The following is a 19891-nucleotide window of genomic DNA, read 5'->3' on the forward strand; positions in this document are numbered from 1 at the left end:
TCTGTTTGCTTGGTTATCGAACTTTGCCTGTTGGATTGCAATTGTGAAAAAGTGGGTTCTTGGAATGAAGGCTCTTAGCACATCAGTGTGGTCTCTGTGTCAAACTGAATTGACTCTTCACACACATTCTTCACACCTCTACATGTATATATATATATATATATATATATATATATATATATATATATATGTATATATAGGCTTCCACATATCTACCAACAGAGTTTGTGTATGAGGACATTGTGTCTCACAAAAGAGATTTTATAAGTTGAAATGCTATATAAAGAAATGATCATTTATCTGAACGTGTCCATAATGTTTTATGTGAGCAACACACTTTAACAGAGAGAGTATAATGGGTGGTGCAGTTTGTAATGTTAGCAAGGTGCATTCTCACACTGCCAAAGGCTCAGTCTAACATTAAATCAATGAATCACATTTTGCAGGGTGTGCTGATTTGAATGAATGATTTTGTACAGACAGAGTGTTTTGTTCTTAATGTTCGGTAGAGACAGAGTCCTGCTGAACACCTTGTGTCCTCAAACTCATCCTTTGACATTAAAGAGGTTCCATTTATATACGCATGTTGAATTACATTTTAATGAGTCAACAGAGCACGAGGACACTAACTTTCTCTATCTCGCACCAGCCTTCTTCACACAGATAAAGGAGTAGGCCTCATGACAAGGTATGTCATTCCAATTTTTCTGATCTGCAAACAAAATAAACAAAATTATCAATGGTTTTATCCCCGTTACAGCAGTAAGTAGCACAACGGTCAGAAAGAAGTAAGGTTTTGTGACGGTTGTGTAAAGCAGTGTTTCTCAGCTCCAGTCCTGAGCACCCACCACACAGCACCTTGTAGTCAAATCCAAACTCCAGCAAAACTAACCCAAGACACTCAGAAACCAGTAGATATGTGGAGTCAGGTGTTACAATGCTGGGCTACCACAAAAGTGTTGCCCTGTAGATCCCTCAGACTGGAGCTCAGAATCACTGGTGTAAGGCTAGAATGCATTTCTCACATACTAGACCAGTTGAAGTGGACACAGCACTCATTCTTGGACCAGTTCGGTTCGCCCGAGTTCCAACTGGTGTAGTCCACTTTGGTGCCATCAGACCAAAACCAAGTGTTTCTCTGTTGTGAAAGACAAGAGATCTTCATGGAGGACTTCCTAACGCACACTTTGGGAGAACAATTTAAGACTTTTTTTTTTTAAATATTTTTTTTCCTTTACTCCTGTAGACTCATTGCAAAATTGCAAATTTTTTCCACAAATACTGAAATGTTAGGCCATTTGGAAAATGTTAAATATACTTCTTTAAAAACAAAGAGCCCCTTTTCGAAAAGCAAATTCAAAGCGTTAAATTCCAGCCAGATTTCAGGGATGCATGATGCACTTTTTAATTTTTTTTAAATATAATTTTTAAGTGTTCTTATTTCAGTAATTAGTCATTTCCACTGAGCGCTATTGTACCTTCTGACAGTTTGAAAGTCCAAGCCAAGTGGGATTCTCAGCAGGGTCATAAGTACGGACTAGAGTCTTGAGGAACTGATATTCATTTTCGCTGTGCACCGAAGGCAAATTTGCACCCATGCTAACACAATTCAACTGTTTGGATGGAACAAAAAGAGAAATCATATTATTCTGTGAGTGAATTCAACTAAACGTCACTCAGTACAAAACATTTGCATTAAGAAATGAAAACTCCAAGAGTTACCTCAGCAGCAGCCCAGTCCATCTTAGTGGCAGTGTACTTAAAACACCGACCGTCAGAGTAAACCCAGGTCCATGGACAAAGTGTTCGACTTTGGACTGATCTTTCCAGTTCAGTCTCGTTGACTTGGAGCACAAAAAATGAGTTGAATAAGTCATAGCGGTTCATACATAGCGGTTCATGTGTGTGTGTGTATACATATATTTTGAGTCTCACTCTCTCTCTCTCCCTCTTTCCACACACACACACACACACACACACACACACACACACACACACACACACACATATATATATATATATATGGAGAGACACACACACACACACAGCATACATGGCAGCACTGTGACAACTGTACTTGAGGAAAATAAAGCAAGTAAAGAAACAAGTTCTGGACAGAACTCATTTTAACCAAGATCATTTTTTTTAATTACCTGTGTCAAGTATAACCTCATCAGCTGAAAAATAAAAGCAAAAAAAAAAACAACCCCAGATTTTTAAAAGATAATGTCAGAAGAGTTTTTTTCATAACAGGACCAAGGTACTCTACTTTTAGTTATCGTCTGTGACTAATAGTAATAAAATAATATATGACAATGACAGGAATAAGTCACATATATATGTATGTGTGTGTGTGTGTGTGTAGAGAGAGAGAGACACACACACACACAGTCACACACAGCATACATGCAGCACTATGACAACTTTACTTAAGGAAAATAAAGCAAGTAAAAAAACAAGTTCTGGACAGAACTCATTTTAACCAAGATCATTTTTTTAATTACCTTTGCCAAGTATGTCCTCGTCAGCTGAAAAACAAAGCAAAAAAAAACCCCACAAAACAGATTTTTAAAGGATAATGTCAGAAGAGTTTTCTTTACAACAGAACCAAGGTACTCTCCTTTTAGTTATTGTCCGTGACTAATAGTAATAAAACAGTATATGATAATGACAGGAATAAGGCATAGTGTTTCATAAAACACACACACACACACACACACACACACACACACACACTATATATATATGTGTGTATGCGTGTGTGTGTACATATATATTGAGTCTCTCTTCCTCTCTTCCTCTCTCTCCATATATATATATATATACATATATATATGTGTGTGTGTGTGTGTGTGTGTGTGTATGTATATATATGTAGACACACACACACACACACACACAGCATACATGGCAGCACTGTGACAACTTTACTTGAGGAAAATAAAGCAAGTAAAGAAACAAGTTCTGGACAGAACTCATTTTAACCAAGATCATTTTTTTAATTACCTGTGTCAAGTATGACCTCGTCAGCTGAAAAATAAAAGCAAAAAAAAAAAAAAAACCCCAGATTTTTAAAAGATAATGTCAGAAGAGTTTTTTTCAGTAATAGTAATAAAATAATATATGATAATGAAAGGTAATTAATAAAATAAAAGTAATGTTGTAATAACCATTTACTAATGCCTGTTTAGGGCAAATTATTAATAAATCATTGTATTACTGTTTGTTGTTTTTCAGTTAAGGAAAGTCATCTTCAAGTTCACCAATTAAAGTTCACCATACACCTCATCTCGCAATGAGTGGTCTGATTTCCAGCATCTAAAACGTGCCATTTGTAATGTGGAATAACAGCAAGGGAGATTGTTACCAAATGCAAGCGATGCCAGGAAAAACACACCCAGAAACCTCAGTCTGCTAAGAAACATCATGGCTCACGCTGAAAAGTACAGACACGCCAACTGGACCTTAAGTAGACACAATTATTATCAATCATCACATACATCGTCATTCATTATCAATGATATTATCTTCAGTTTTGTACCTTAAATTGACAATAGAATTGGCTGCAGCTCCGTCAACCTCTGTGATTCTGAGGACCACTGGAAAAGGTGACTATTTATGTGGTATCCTGTGTTCAGTTCAGGGCCAAGTTTACAAGATTATACCAGTCCGCACTTTGTAATTAGTTAATAAATACTTTGGAGTAACACAATCAAAGGCAAAGTTAAAATGGCTTTTCAACTATTGAGCAAGCTTAAGTAAATTTTTTTCTCCCACTGAAGCAAACTTAAATGGATTTCCCAGTATTAGGCAAACTTAGACAAATATGTTTTCCTGTAAGCAAATGTTTATGCAGCTTTGTAATCAGAGTTAAGTTCTTGTGCAGTTTGTCTGAACATCATGTTCCAAGTATATGTATGTATACACTGTTTCAGAATGAAAGTCAGATTCCCAAACGGGGAATCTGACTTTCATTCTGTCTACTTTGATAAGTATGTTTATCAGAGTAATGTGTGTAGAATAGTGTCATGCACATAGAGTGAGTTTATTAGATGCAAGAGATTTATTTGTCACATGCTTGATTGTACAAGCACATAAGCAGAGGAATGAATTGCAGCAACTCCGGTAACTGTGTGAATATAAAGCCAAATATAAATTTAAATAAAGAAAAAGAGAAATATATATATATATACATAAAAAGCTACATACAGGTAAGGTAACGAGAAACAATATAAAAATAATATAAATATAAAACGAAATAAAAACAATAATATTGTTAAATCAAAGAGGCAAATTCTTTTGTTACTTTTAAAACCAAACTTAAGACTCATTTATTCTCCGTATCGTATGGATAGCATAATTTCAAACTGGCCATCCGGTGAGGTGAGGCTCAGTCTCTGCTGTAGTCTCTCCTGGCATAGTTTAGCTTAGTGGCTGCCGGCTTAGATACCTCTCATCTTCTCTCTCTCCCCCCTCTCCTCTGCTTTTATCTTAACCTTGTCAGTTTCTGTCATTAACCTGCTCTCTTCTCTCTGTGTGAGTGGTCGATGTCTGTGCCTACTTCCTGGATGTGGAGCCTTCCCTTGGCCGGCTGACTGACTTTGTGCCCTGCTGTCCCTGGCCCTGCTCCCCCTGCGTGGCCCCGCTCCTCCTGCGCCCTCCACAGCCACTAATCGTGCAACATTCATGCTTCTATAAAATTATTTTCCTTATTTCATTTGTTAAGTGCTGATACTCCAATAATGCTCTCCTTCCCTCCCTCATCTCCTGCATGGCTTTGGCTCATCTGTTCGAGCATGAGTGTCTGGTTTGAATGTGGCTACTTTCTTCTTAGGTGTGCCCCCCCTCCCTCCCTGTCATCTCTCTCTTCATCGTCATCCCGATGGCTGCTACAGCTTCGTGGCTTCCTGCGCTGCTGTGGCTGTGTTGTTCACCCCAACTGAGCCCCCTGCTGTCTTGTCATTCTTCATACTGTCTACTAGTTGTGTTTTCATGTTCATTACCAGGGTGTTGTTTGTAATTTGCCCACTGGGTTGGCACCTATGCACACCTGGTTGGCCTAGAAGGGGTCTCCTCTCTCTGTGGTCCTTCTCAAGATTTCCCCTATTTTTCCCTAGCATCCCTAGGTTTTCCCTAGGTTTTTTGAGGAGTTTTTTCTTTCCCGCTATGAGGATCAAGTCAGGGGGTGCCACCCTGCTCTGTTTGTATGTAAAGCCCTTTGAGACTGTAAACAGTGATATTGGGCTTTAAATAAACTTAAACTTGAACTTAAACTTAGGGCCGGTGAGGCCTAGTAGAGTGAGGACCCAAAAGCAGACTCAATGGATAAACAGTAATTTAACAGATGTTTAATGAAATCCTTTTTCCAAAAACCAAAAGGCAAATTCACAACGATGGTACAGATGGACACAGGCAAAAGTAGCGGGCAAAAATCAGGCTGAGAAAATCAGGCACAGAGTCAGAAAAACCACGCAGAGGTATCAAGGACTGGTCCAAACTCACAATGTAAACAAGCTTAGGTCAGAAACAGGAGTGCAAAAAATCCAGGCAAAGGTTAAAAAAAAACAAACACTAGGCAAAATCACAATCCCAAAAACAGGCTGAGGTCAAAAAGCACAATTCAGAGGCACCAGATCCAAGTAGAGATTTCAAAAACCACAAGGCAAAAATGACAAATCAAGAAACAGGCTAGGTCAAGAGCAAAACAAGCAAGGCAAACAATACAATGATCATGAATCTGGCAAGAGTGTGGAGATACAGACAGGGCTTAAATGCAGTGGCTGATGAGGTGAGTGGCAGCAGGTGAGCGGGAACCAGGCAGGAAACAGTGTAAGACATGGACCGGAGCCAACCTGAAGCAGACAGACAAGACATGCATGACAGGACACAATGAAAACATGTGCTAGGACTTGGAAGAACAAGGCTGGACCGTGACAAAGCTATGTACAGGGAGGTAGACAGGTGTAAGTGTATAATATGGGTGATTCTTCAACGATGGTCTATTTTGGTCAGTAAAATGTTAGCATTTAACATCTTTTTGGGGTTTTTTTTAATAAAAATGCATTGCTACGGTTTATTTCTCCTTTCTGTAGAAACACATCCTGATAGTGGCTGTGATGATTCTGTTAAATAATACATATTTCACTCTAATATTAGGAGAAAATCAGCATTTCCCATTGTGGAAATGACTGTTGCGCAAATGACATTTTGTCATATTTCTTTTAAAATCTCATGATACCTTTGCCTGATAATAACAGTTGTAGAGTTAACATTAAATATACACAAAATACATGATATTAATAAATGAAATTAGTCCAGTTGTTTTTACATTCATATGAAATATGAGCCATTTGGAAATGACACCCAGTAAACATACTCTCAGTTTAACTCATATTTACCTTGATTTTTCCTCTTTTTATTACCCCCTATGGAGGTTACTCTTTTCTCCAGCCATGTGTTCCCCTGTTGAGTGGCTGTTGTTATGGTTACCAAGTATACAAGCCCCAAAACTTGATCCCAGAATTCTATTTTGTACAGTGTACAGTGGTGGAAATGACAGTGAACCCAAGGGACAAGTTTCAAGTTCAAGTTCAAGTTTAAGTTTATTTAAAGCCCAATATCACTGTTTACAGTCTCGAAGGGCTTTACATGCCCACGGGATTACAACAACTGGAGCAGGGTGGCACCCCCTGACTTGATCCTCATAGCGGGCAAGAAAAAACTCCTCAAAAAAAACCCAGATGCTTGGGAAAAATAGGAGAAATCTTGAGAAGGACCACAGAGAGAGGAGACCCCTTCTAGGCCAGCCAGGTGTGCATAGGTGCCAACCCAGTGGGCAAATTACAAACAACACCCTGGTAATGAAGATGAAGAGTGAGATGACAGGGAGGGAGGAGGGGGGAGGCAACCTAAGAAGAAAGCAGCCACATTCGCACCAGACACTCATGCTCGAACAGATGAGCCAAAGCCATGCAGGAGATGAGGGAGGGAAGGAGAGCATTATTGGAGTATCAGCACTTAACAAATGAAATAAGGAAAATAATCTTATAGAAGCATGAATGTTGCAAGATTAGTGGCTGTGGAGGGCGCAGGAGGAGCAGGGCCACGCGGGGGGAGCAAGGCCAGGGACAGCAGGACACAAAGTCAGTCAGCCGGCCAAGGGAAGGCTCCACATCCAGGAAGTAGGCGAAGACATCGACCACTCACACAGAGAGAAGAGAGCAGAAAGCAGCAAGTGTTCTTTTTATGAAAAATACAAGAAAATGTGAAGAAATATTAATATATTTCATCAAAACAGACATTAATGTCTAATTTGTGTTTGAACTCAACATTATTTCAATATTAAGTTCAAAATAAAGCAGGGTTGAAGGTCCAAAGTCTGGCTTAGGGACAAAGGCAATATAATAAAAACAATACATAAAAGGCCTCTTGTTATATAGTAAAATTAATGACTAAGCTATTATTTATTCATAATTTATTATTTTAATATTTTTATAAGTTGGTGTGAAGTAAGTGTGAAAAAAATGTAGAAATGTTTTTTTGTTTTTTTTTATTTCTTTCAGGGACACAAAAAATTACCATAGTTGAAATGTATGAACAGTTGCCATACTGAAATGTATGAACAGTTGCAAGGAAGTGATGCTCACAGAGAGCACAGATTCTACTGTGAAGATGTAGAAGGATTTCCGAGGTATCTGTGGCTGCTCACTCTCTCAACTGAGTCCTGTAGATCCTGAGTGGTGTATAGTGGATCCTCTGCTTCTCCCCTCCGGAAGTCTACCACCACCTCCTTGGTCTTGGAGACATTCAGGTTCAAGCTGTTGTCCCTACACCATAATGACAGCACCTCCACCTCGTCCAGATAGACTGTCTTGCTGTTGTTGGAGATCCGGCATACCACCACTGTGTCATCCGTGAATTTCACAGTGGTGTTGCGTGGGGCCATGCAATCACAGGTGTAAAGGGAGTAGAGCAGAGGACTCAGGACGCAGCCTTGGGGGACGCCAGTGTTGAGGGTTCGAGTGCTGGAAGCGCAGTTTCCAATCTTCACCAGCTGAGGTCTGTCAGTCAGGAAGCTCTGGACCCAGGAACAGAGTGAGAAGCTCAGCCCCAGGTCCCTGAGCTTGGTGACCAGTCTGAGAGGGATTACAGTGTTAAACGCTGAGATGAAATCAATGAACAGAAGGCGCACATAATTCCCCTTGCCAATGTCCAGGTGGGAGAGGGTGGAATGGAGGACATGGGACAGGTGAACTGAAGGGGATCTGATGAGCTCGGCTCTCAAAGCACTTCATCACGACAGAGGTCAGTGCTGCGGGGCAGTAGTAAGCAGGCTGGGTTGGTCTTCTTGGGTACAGGGATGATGGTGGACGTTTTTAAGCATGTAGGGACGACAGAACGAGCCTGGGACAGATTGAAAACAGAGGTGAACACCAAGGCTAGCTGGTCGCCGCATGATTTTAGTGCCCGCCCAGGGATGCCATCAGGGGCCAGCTGCCTTCCTGCTGTTCACTCGTCTCAGAGCTCTCCGCACGTTGTGCGGTCCTCACCGGTCAGGTCGCCCACTTCGCTTGAGCTAGTGTTAGCTGATATGCTAACAGTGCTAACATTGTAGGTGTTCGCGCTGCTGGTCTCGAAGCGTGCGTAGAAGGTGTTTAAATCTTACAAACAGTGAGGAGTCAACGTCAGCCGTCTAAGTGTGCGCTTGTCCTCTATAGTCCGTGATTGTTCGAACTCCTTGCCACGTGCATCTGCTGTCACGGTCGCATAGTTGAGCCTCTACTTCGTCCCTGTACCGCCTTTTAGCCGCTTTCACCGCTTTTCTGAGCTTGTAGGACAGCACTTTGTACTGTGACATGACACCAGAGCTGAGCCCTTTCGTTGTAGGCAGTGGTGCGTGCTCTCAGAGTCTCGCGGATAGTTTTGTCAACCCACGGTTTCTGGTTGGGAAAGACCTTAACAGTCACCACGAGAATGATATCTTCTATCAGCTGGGATATGAAGCACGTCACCACATCTGTAAACATGTTGACGTCATCAGAGCTCTTCCAGAACACGTCCCAGTCTATGTCACTCACTGCATCCTGTAGCGTGGCCTCGGATTGGGCAGACCGATATCCGGAAGGGATTACTGAGATGTATATGTGACGTAATTTCATTAAAAATCTTAACGAACCCATAATAACTCTATGCTTCCTAAAATAATAAAATCATGACTTTGTGTTCTACAAAAAAATCGGGGTAATTTGCAAAAAAAAAATGTTGAGAGAAAATTTACTAAAAATTCTGATTCTTTTTGCACAATATGTGACTTTTGAATGGGAACTGACTTGCTCATTTTAATTAGACATTACGATTGATGACATTTCTTTTGCGTCGGGGTGGACTTTGTAAGCGACATCGTGGAGGGTTTTATCTGAGGTAAGTTTTAAAAACAATACTATCCACCACTTGTTCTGTGAATGTGACAGATAGGTAATTTATCATGCATATTTTATGTGGAAGCATTTGCAGGCAAAATTGTGCCAGAACATTGGACATGCAGCGCAAGGTGTCAGATGAATATGAATATGTTAAGTAGCACTAGCTATCGCTAACTAATGCTAACTAATCTTACTAACTGTAAATTATGTTTTGGCCATGGACACACTGAGGTGACCCTTTATAACACAGTTTAAAAGTTGTGAGTAAGATACGGTGTGAGCGGACAAGTATGGCATCAGATTTAAAATCTCATAAATGTTTGAATGTTGGATTCATTTCAAATCAATTTTGGATTAAGTAACATGAACTCCAGATTATTAAATCGCTATAGTTTAAAATGTTGGAGTTCCATATGTTTGTTCATTAGCTGCTATTCCTTATTTAGAGCAACCTGCACTTTTTTTAAACCTTTTTTTATAGTGAATATCAGAGGACAGATTGCCCACAGCACTGACACAATACTGTCTTTTCTCACAGCACTGACTCATCACCACTGTCAATGGCCTGCATGACTGGGTGTGAGAAAACCTGGTCACTGCAACTGTCTCCAGTCACTTCCAGGGTTCACCAGGCACTTAAACAAAAAAACAAAACAAAACAACAATTCAACACAGTACGACATGCCATGGGCACTGTGTGATCAGGGAGCAATTGAAAAGGTTTTGGGGGGGCAAACCTAGCCAGGGGTTGGACACTTACAGGAGGAGACTGGGGGGGGGTTGCCAGTCAAAGCCTTAACAGGGAACTTCTCAAAGGACTTTCAAAGGAGAAGCAGAAGAAGAAGAAGAAGAAAAAGACAGAGAGGAGGAGGAGAAAGCGAAGAGAAGGGGGAACAGAAGGAAGAAGAGAAAAGAGGAAGAACGAATGGGCCAGTTCTATCAGTTTTGGCTCCTGTGACTCTGTGGTGAGAGGTGGATAAAGATAATAAAGCCCCTTGGTGTTGAGTCTCAGTATGTACCAATGAATGGCCTGTTTTCACCCGCTCCCCACCTCCACTGTCTCTCTGCCTGTTTTCACCTCCCCTCTGCCTCCACTGTCTCTCTGCCTGTTTTCACCTCCTCTCTGTCTCCACTGTCTCTCTGCCTGTTTTCACCTCCTCTCTGTCTCCACTGTCTCTCTGCCTGTTTTCACCTCCTCTCTGTCTCTCTGCCTGTTTTCACCTCCCCTCTGCCTCCACTGTCTCTCTGCCTGTTTTCACCTCCTCTCTGTCTCCACTGTCTCTCTGCCTGTTTTCAGCTCCCCTCTGCCTCCACTGTCTCTCTGGCTGTTTTCACCTCCTCTCTGTCTCCACTGTCTCTCTGCCTGTTTTCACCTCCTCTCTGTCTCCACTGTCTCTCTGCCTGTTTTCAGCTCCCCTCTGCCTCCACTGTCTCTCTGGCTGTTTTCACCTCCTCTCTGTCTCCACTGTCTCTCTGCCTGTTTTCAGCTCCCCTCTGCCTCCACTGTCTCTCTGCCTGTTTTCACCTCCTCTCTGTCTCCACTGTCTCTCTGCTTGTTTTCACCTCCTCTCTGTCTCCACTGTCTCTCTGCCTGTTTTCACCTCCTCTCTGTCTCCACTGTCTCTCTGCCTGTTTTCACCTCCTCTCTGCCTCCACTGTCTCTCTGTGTGTTATATTGTTTCGACAGTAGTTAAGAGAAACAGTTGTTGTAGCTTGTGTATTGATTGTGCTATTGATTCTCAGTCTCATCATGGTGCAGGATTGTCTGTGACGGGGGGGGGGGGGGGGGGCACTGACACGGAGGGGTGCATCTGCTTTTTGGCATGACGTCTAACTTTTTGGACAAACTAGTTTCTTATACACTGGGAGAAGCATTGTGCTCCCAGAAATCTGCATTTTTGTCAAGCAGTTAATCCGTCAAATCCACTTAAAAATGTACGGAACATTTGACACAGCATTATTAAAATAACAGGCCATGTTGTTTTGTTTTGTTCTATTTATTTACTAGTTTTTATTTATTTATTCATTTATTTATTTTTTAATGATGTCTGTTAATATTTAATGTACTACATTCATACAGCTCTCTTTCAAACTTTGAGCTGTCAGCACTGTTAGATAGAGAAGCATCAGCGTTTCTCCCATCCTGTGGCATGTAACCATCTAGGAACAGTCTCTACTGACTACAGTGTAGGAACAGTGTGCAATTCCAAAGCTCTGGTCTTTGTTGGAGTTTAAATAAACTACAAATGAGTGAGAGTTCATGCTTGAAGATTAAATTGTTTCAGCTCTCAGCTATAGCACATGTTCAGTGGCTTCATTTAAAGAACAATGATGCTGTTTAATCTGTGGTTATGACTGTAGTTATATTTCTTTGCATGAATGCAAGTCTGTATTTTTACAATGTGCAATGCTATGCCCGTACTCACAACCCATTTATACAGTACAGTAACATTTTAAATGACCACAAAGAGCTATATTAAATACTTAATGCATAAAATGTGTTTGAATGTTTTGTTCTTCATGCTAATATTATATACGTATTTAATATTACAATAATATGTGTCTTAACTAGAAAATGAACATGTTTACTTTTTTTTAGATTTGTCAACATTATTTTTTATACGACTGTTACATTTATTCTTGCATTATAAATCATAAAGATTAACAAATAAAATTAATTGTAAGATTGTAACAAGTATTGTTTTATAAATAGTTAATAAATATTCAGATATATAGATGCATGGATAGATATAGATATAGATATGTGTGTGTGTGTGTTTGTATATATATATGCATATATATATATATATATATTCATATATAAATATGAAAAATATATTGAGACTTACATTATCAGAAAATGGAGGCAAAGCAGTTCCACAACATGAAAACCAAGAACAGTCAAATGACCGAAGCATGCTGTCAGACATTAGTCCATCAGAAGTCGGGTACTTTCCATTTTGATTTCATCAGACAGTTCAGTCAAACCAGTGAAGCAGATGGAAATGGAATGTCCAAACGCCGCGAAGGTTTATCCAACGTCCACTCTCCTGTCTCAGTCTCTGTGCATGGTTTTGTCATGTTTTCACAGCCTGGGCAGGAACCCCATTAAAAAACAACTTATTCCCACTCTACCTTTTCAAAAACACATTAATCAGCTCCTTACCAATCACAGGCTCTCCTTCTGGTGGGAAGCCAATGGGAGCCCGCGTGGGAGACTTCAGTTACCCAATCCGGGACCAGCATTCTAATGCAGCCCAACATTATCAAAAAGGTTGCAGCTCAGAATGAGGTATAATTCTTTTTTATGACTCTTGGGCACATAGCTCACACAGAGATTATGGCCCACAGGAGCTGAAGTGCTGAGGTGTTCTGTCAAAAGTAGCAGCACTCCCTGTGTTGACTTTGGAGTAAACCTCAAACAAAATGGAACTGAGGAGGTGAAAGGCCGAACAAGCTGAGAGCTATCTGGAACCAAGGAGGACAGCTTGCAAATCTTGGAGCAAAGCTGGAAACACTGTAGAGGCCTACAAAATTAATAATCACAAGAAAAGAAAAAAAAAAAAGACACTGAAGACCAGCGCCTACAGACAAATTCTTCAGTTATCGAAGGAAAAAGTGAAGGTTTGCTTCAGACCTGGTTGAATTGGGTTCTTTCATGTCTGAACTTCTCTAGGATCTCAGGTGGCAAGAGACTAGACTCAGAAGATCAGACTCAGACGGTTTCCATGGATCCCAACATTTCGGGTTCCTTCCTGTTCAACAACGGCCTCAACCAGTTCTCGACGGACATCAAGGCGCCCGTATGCCAGTACTCTGTGCCCGGCCCTTTCTACAAGCTGAGCTCTGGTGGTCTCAACAGCCAGCTGCAGCCGGGCACGCCGCACGGCATCAGTGACATTCTCAGTCGGTCCATGGTTGGCGCCCCCGGTACCACCTTGCTGCCTGGGTACACCCCGATGGGGAGTTTCGGAACCACTGTGCCCAACCCAGGCATGTACTACAACCGTGACTACAACTCCCCAGCCCTGGGCACCTTCAGCAAGCCGTCAGGGGAATGCCCAGGCATGAAGAGTCACACGGGGAACTGCTGGGCAGACGGAGGGTACGACTGGAGAGGAGCTAGGCAGCCGTGCAGTACCGGTACAGCATTTCTTTTCAAAAATGTGTTTACTTAGGTTTATATATATGTTTATGTATGTATGTATGTATATATATATATATATATGTGTGTGTGTGTGTGTGTGTGTATATATATGTGTGTGTGTGTGTATGTGTGTGTGTGTGTATTTTATATATATTTTTTCCTGTACTCCATTTTCTATCTATCTATCTATCTATCTATCTATCTATCTATCTATCTATCTATCTATCTATCTGTCTATCTGTCTGTCTATCTATCTATTTATCACACTTGTGTACAATTTCTTGCGGGCAATTTGTTGACTATGGAACACACTTGTGAATCCAACATTTTACTCTGCATTGACATTACTGACATTCAGTTAAAGTCACACATTTTTACAAGGTTCTTTACTGAAATTTCATTTACGGTAATATATTTTCTGAAAGACAAAAAAAAATCAAAGCAAAAATGCATTTTTTGTGTTTCGATATGTAACGTGTAATACTTATCATGTCATGACGGATCCACAGAGTGTAATTTTAGTGTTTAATCAGTAATGTAATTGCACTACATAGAAAAAAAATAATGTAATTTTTCAAAATTAATTGCATGGGTATAAATACACCTCAGACAGATTTTGATATGCTAGGAGAAGTCTACTTCTCAGGAAACCTGTTGTTCTCTGTTAACACTCTCCCCACATTAGAGTTCTAAGGTATTGCAGTAAGTTAATAAAATCATATTTTGCAGTGAACATGCTTGGCATAGCACCCTTATGTACTCCAACTCCAAACACAAGCCACAGGAAATGAATAACTAAACGGGTTCGTCACTGCTTAAAAATAGGAAGATTTTAAATCTGAACTGGTAACTACATTTCAAAACAGTCAGTTCATTACTGAACTAGTTAGTCTTAGATGAAATGTAAATCATTTTGGGTTTTTTTCTGTATGTGGGAATTAGTTGTTATAAGGTTATTATTTCTTTATAAAGACAGTCAATCTAAGTGAGATAACTGATGTGTGTTTTTCTCTGCAGACAGTGGGATTAACAGTGAGGTTGCTGGCAGAAAGAAACACACCAGACCCACATTCAGTGGGCACCAGATCTTCGCCCTGGAGAAAACCTTTGAGCAGACCAAGTACCTGGCAGGCCCAGAGAGAGCACGGCTAGCTTATTCTCTAGGCATGACTGAGTCTCAAGTCAAAGTAAGATGGCTTTCCTCCACAACACACACACACACATTCACACGCGCACACACACACACAAAAACATACTCACTCTCTCTCTCTCTCTCTCTCTCTCTCACACACACACGCGCACGCATGGTACAAACATACTCACAGATGCATCACACAGACAAACTCACATGACTAGCTTCCTTGTTAAAGTTACGCTGTGTTGCAGACATGGTTTTGCCAATCATACAGGTATTGTTTTCTGTATCAGAATGTTAATTGACATTTTCTGTATCAGAATGTTAATTGACATTTTCTGTATCAGAATGTTAACTGACATTTAGGCATGGTTTAATATCGCCTTAGTAGAGCAGCATCTGATGAAAATGAAGTATATTTCGCACTTGTTATGGTTGTTGAATGCTTCCATAAAGAAATATTTAATATTCAATGTTTAACATTAGATTATCACTGGATGCCGACTGTCCAGCATAATCCACTGAGGGTTGTTGTGCCATTCCCATTATCGTGGGCAGTAATAAATACATCTTTTGGTCATTTCAGGTATGGTTTCAAAACAGGCGCACGAAATGGCGAAAGAAGAGTGCATCTGAGCCGAGTTCTACGCAGGCCTCCAGAGGAGACGGCGGAGGAGAGGCGTCCGAAAACGAGGTGGAGGATGAAGAGTATAACAAGCCCCTGGACCCAGACTCGGATGACGAGAAGATTCGGCTGTTACTGAGAAAACATCGACGAGCTTTCTCTGTGCTTCGCTTGGGTCCACACCACGTTTGACAGAGGCGCCCACGTACATTCGCATACCATATTTGTTTACGCACAATCACATCCTGCCATTGACAGACAGGCGTGTATATACATATATAAATATCACCAAATCCACAATCAAGCAAGAAAACACAATACACTTACGAGCTTCATAACAGATTAAAAAACCACAATATACCGCATAATACACGTGTTTTAATTCTATTGTCAGAAAATTGGATACAGTTTATTTCCTTGTAAACGATGTTGTAGGCCACGTGACTTTGATAGTGTTAACGGCTGACAGGACCAGTGGAATTTTTAGGAATGCGGTCTGCTAGATAAGGTATCTGACTTTTTCTATTACACTTCCCTGAAAGAACTAGAAAAAACTCCTGTCTTTCATGTTTGACATCTCCAGGTTTTTTTCCTGTAGTTGGTATGCAGTGTCCGTTTTTAACTGCACGTGCATATTATTGACTGACGCTCACACGTTCACAGAAAAACACTGTTTCATTACGCGGTCATCCGCTCATTTTTTTTTTTGTAAATCATATTTTAGGAGAATTGAAGGACTAACTCTCTGAATAAAACCAAAATTCTCTGAGACTTTTGTGTGTATGTTACAATATATATCCTCTCCATAGACAGTAAGCTTCGGCAGGCTGTTTGTGTATTGGAGCTTGTGTTCTATACTATGCTCTCATCGACATATGCAACTTCGTATGTCTACTGTATATAATACAATTTAGAAAAAAAAACTATCTATCAGCAAATTTTGTTATTTATGTATATTTCTGCCGATAGAACACTCGTGCGTCACGTAAGCCCCTTATAATTTTCAAATGCGACACACATGGCACTAATATGTGTTACTCGCAAGTCCTCTGCCAGTTGCGGATATCTAATTGGAAGGATGTATAATTATACAGACTGACATAAATTCCAATGAAATATATGAGAGGAGCCGTAAGAATTTCACGATGCTTTTCTGATTCATCATTTCTTGCAGTTCCTGTTGTAAAGTTTCTCAACCACCACTTCCTCCAAACACTGTTTTTTTTTGTTTTTTTCCGTTGGAATTGTAAAGTTTTTTAAGTAAAGCCGTGTTTCTTATCAGCAGCTGTAAAGCGTTAAGAACAGTTATGATAGTGGGAAAACGACGTCATTCCACGCGCATTCCATGTCCAGCATTTCATTATTCTGGTTCCATACAATGTAGTACTTAAGATGGGTGGTTAGGCCTATTTATTGCTGATGAGAGAGTTCTGCCTGACTCTTAAAGAAAAGTGCAATTTTGTTAAGAAAAGTAAAACTGAAACATGTAGCAACGAGTATTGTAAATGGATAATTTGATCGAGATTGTACAATAAACGATTGTAACTGTATGCAGTGGTGAAAATGTACAGTCCCCTATATGATATGGTTCCTGGTTTGATTTGGTTTGAGTCTGTGGAGCTGTAAGTGGCAAAGCTAAAATGTCACATGACAAGAGGTGTAATATTTATCCGACACTGATTTTTTTTTTTCAATAAGGCAATGCAGTTCATTTTAATGCACTACGGTGATACACTGATTCAGTATTTCCCTCCGTGGCTAATTCATATTTATAAAGGGTATTAGTCAGTGCTGGCCAGTACACATATACATTGTAACCCAGAAAAAAAATTCAAACCACACATTGAATGTAAAGCAAAAAGAAAATAAAAAGTTTAAACGAGGCATGTGTCTAATTGAGCTTAATGTCAAAATCAACATAGAACAACAAAAAAAAGGAAGCCACTACATGGCAGTAATGCCAGAGGTTACGACCAAATGAACAATTTTAATTCATCATGCTGTTTTGGAAACTGTGCCGCTAAAAGTAAACAAATAAATAAACAAAATGGAGAGGTTTTCCATGAGTATAAGCTGGCGATGTAGGAAGCTTCTAAGCTAACGACAGTGAAACAGTGTTGAGAGACAGGGTCAATAGCAGGGGTTTGACTAATGAGCTGTTTGGGAAGGATTATCTGTAGGGATTCATTACTACAGTTTGTCATGCCATCAACTCTTTGAGTTAGAATGTGACAGATGGCAAGAGGGTGTGTTCTCTAAGTCTAAGGGCAAAGCTAAATTAAAGGAGTTTCTTCACACGGTCTGCTGAAGGCACAACACAACACAACAGCTTCGAACAACACATTAACCAATGCAAGACTAACTGTGCATCTTTAAAGCTCGCTGATCTGACTGTGTTAAAGTGCATGTCTAATCGATTGTTCGTATCTTGAGTACCTCATGGTGATGTTGAGTCGCAAGAATACCTTGTAATTTTTTTTTTTTTTTTTTTTGTGGAAGTTGTGTTTGAGCCAAAAGGATGTCAACATTACAATACAATATGCTAAATTGTATCTGGGAGCAAAACAGACACGCCCACACACTGATAAGAGAACTAAATGCCCTCTAAATTTGGATGTTTCCCCTTCGCCTGATACAATATCTCAGCTTTGAGCAAACACATCATGTCAACGGCTAAGAGAAATCAGGATTCAAATACCTGACTCAGATAACCGTATGCAGGTAAAGACGCAGCGCCTGCCATGGGATCTGGAAGCTTGTGTATTTAATAACCATCAAGAAAGTGTTTCCTTTTTTGGGGGGGGGGGGGCCTTTCAATTTAAATGTCATTATTTGACATCTTTGTCAACTCTGCTGTTGATCTGACGTATGTTGTAGGTTCCTTTAAGACAGGTGTGGCATTTCTCCGTCTAACGGAGGTAAGTCTCTGCAGTCAAACGGTAGTTTCACAAAAACGAAACGACGTTGTTTCTCGTCTACCAAACCCGTTCAAGAGAGCAACGACAACATTCCAGGTGAAAAGGGACGTGTTAAAATAACGCTGCTCCCAGGAAGAAGGTGGGCCTTGCCAACGGTTCTCTTATCGCTCTTTCCTCTCCGTCTGTATACTCACCGACACCTGTCGGTTACAGTCGAGATTAGGAGGTTTGGTATCTGGCAATGTGTGTATTCCCAACCAATTTGACACAAATTAATATCTCAACGCGTTGTCAGGGCACTGCAGTTAAAATGTTTCCCTGAATACAGAATAGGATGTAATTTTAGACAAACTCAAAATGACCTTTGAGATGTAGAAAACATGATGTAAGGGGAAAAAAAAAAGAAACGCTCTGTTCACGTTTGATGAATATATTGACTTTATGACATTGTACAGTAAGCGTCAACAGATCACATTCAAAACAAAAACAAAAACAAAAAAAATGTCACATTCATCCCTGCTGAAGCAATTTCTTGATAGCGAGTACAAAAACAGTTTAGGTCCTCTGGATGTGACCTCAATATTGAGATATGTGTGTCTGGTACATTGGGGAGACTGTGCTCAACTTATTATCTTACAATGTAGTTTACACCTGTTAAAAGTTATGCAATTATGCAAAAAGCTTTATGTTGCAGAAACAAAAATAATTTGAAGGTGGAAACAGTCACATCTTTGGCACTGAAACACACACACACCAGTTGTCAGAATTATTGAAACATTTGTGAATATTATTTGTTATCATTTTACGAGTTTTTTTTTTTCGTTAAGAGTTCATGTTAGACCGGAATATATTTCAGCTACGGATCTCTCTCTCTCTCTCTCACACTAACTCTATCTCGACATCTTCCGATTGAACCAGTGCTGAAGATTAATCCAGACCTGAAGCATCACAAAGCCATTTGTCTCCTGCAATGCATTTACGGTGAGGTTCAGGTCAACAACAACTCACAATTTAACTGGGCTTTCTCTTTCACAAGTCTTAAATGGCATTGATCCAAACAAGTTGCCCACATCTAACTGTCTTGGAAAATAAAATGGAAAAAAAAAATAATAATGAAGTTAAAGAAAAAAAAAAAACTTGGCCCATTTCACCTTGAGGAGGGAAATTCAATTCCTCGTTTGTTCAGACTAAACCCAATGCTGTCCCAATCCCATCTACTAGCGAGAACCAGTTCCCTATAAAAAGACTAAGCTTGTATGCAGCAGGCTAGCACAGACACGACCCAGACAGGAGGAGAACATGGGACCACATCCACTGCGTTCCCCATAAAACAAGTCCATATACTCAAAGATTTCAGAGCGGGGCTAAGTTAACATTTCTAAATTCTACAAAAGACATCTTAAAATAAAAGCAGGGAAAGTTATGAAATTATGTCAAGTGTCAAGACAAAGAACCCGCTTACTGCAATCGTGTGGTGTGCTACTAATGGACCCACTAGGTAAACAAAAAATGTAAAACTATTAATGGACCCACTAGATAAACAAAAAACTAAGTTAAAAAAAATTCCCCTAAAACGAGTGCAAAGACAATACGTAATAAAACAATGCTATGTTCAATGCTTATGTAAAAGAATATAACATTCGG

General features: G+C 40.2%; 2 protein-coding genes across 3 annotated transcripts; one reads left to right on the forward strand and one right to left on the reverse strand.

The window, feature by feature from the left end:
- Positions 1-551: 551 nt before the first annotated feature.
- Positions 552-3617, reverse strand: LOC115809430 (lactose-binding lectin l-2). Of its 2 annotated transcripts, XM_030771092.1 has the most exons (9): positions 3542-3617; positions 3368-3464; positions 3007-3030; positions 2505-2528; positions 2154-2177; positions 1723-1844; positions 1479-1613; positions 1030-1138; positions 552-712 (listed from the first exon to the last, which is right to left on the reverse strand). In XM_030771092.1, the coding sequence occupies exons 2-9, from the start codon at positions 3426-3428 to the stop codon at positions 636-638; spliced, it is 576 nt and encodes a 191-aa protein (XP_030626952.1). In that variant the 5' UTR covers positions 3429-3464; positions 3542-3617; the 3' UTR covers positions 552-635. The 2 variants fall into 2 exon arrangements, with proteins under 2 accessions (XP_030626952.1, XP_030626961.1); XM_030771101.1 differs by lacking the exons at positions 2154-2177; positions 2505-2528.
- Positions 3618-13150: 9533 nt separating this feature from the next.
- nkx6.3 (NK6 homeobox 3) lies at positions 13151-15521 on the forward strand. Its single transcript, XM_030789670.1, has 3 exons — positions 13151-13565; positions 14587-14756; positions 15291-15521. The coding sequence occupies exons 1-3, from the start codon at positions 13151-13153 to the stop codon at positions 15519-15521; spliced, it is 816 nt and encodes a 271-aa protein (XP_030645530.1).
- Positions 15522-19891: the final 4370 nt, after the last annotated feature.

Source organism: Chanos chanos, chromosome 1 (genome assembly GCF_902362185.1).
Source record: "Chanos chanos chromosome 1, fChaCha1.1, whole genome shotgun sequence".
Taxonomy (NCBI): Eukaryota; Metazoa; Chordata; class Actinopteri; order Gonorynchiformes; family Chanidae; genus Chanos; species Chanos chanos.

Excerpts from the sequence above, each read along its gene's own strand:
- nkx6.3 (XM_030789670.1), top strand. The coding sequence starts at position 13,151 with ATGGATCCCAACATTTCGGGTTCCTTCCTGTTCAACAACGGCCTCAAC. Across the intron at positions 13,566-14,586 it reads TAGGCAGCCGTGCAGTACCG|ACAGTGGGATTAACAGTGAG; the intron begins GTACAGCATTTC and ends TTTTCTCTGCAG. Across the intron at positions 14,757-15,290 it reads TGACTGAGTCTCAAGTCAAA|GTATGGTTTCAAAACAGGCG; the intron begins GTAAGATGGCTT and ends TGGTCATTTCAG.
- LOC115809430 (XM_030771092.1), bottom strand. The coding sequence starts at position 3,428 with ATGATGTTTCTTAGCAGACTGAGGTTTCTGGGTGTGTTTTTCCTGGCA. Across the intron at positions 1,139-1,478 it reads GACTTTCAAACTGTCAGAAG|AGAAACACTTGGTTTTGGTC; the intron begins GTACAATAGCGC and ends CTTTCACAACAG. Across the intron at positions 713-1,029 it reads TGTCCACTTCAACTGGTCTA|ATCAGAAAAATTGGAATGAC; the intron begins GTATGTGAGAAA and ends TTTTGTTTGCAG.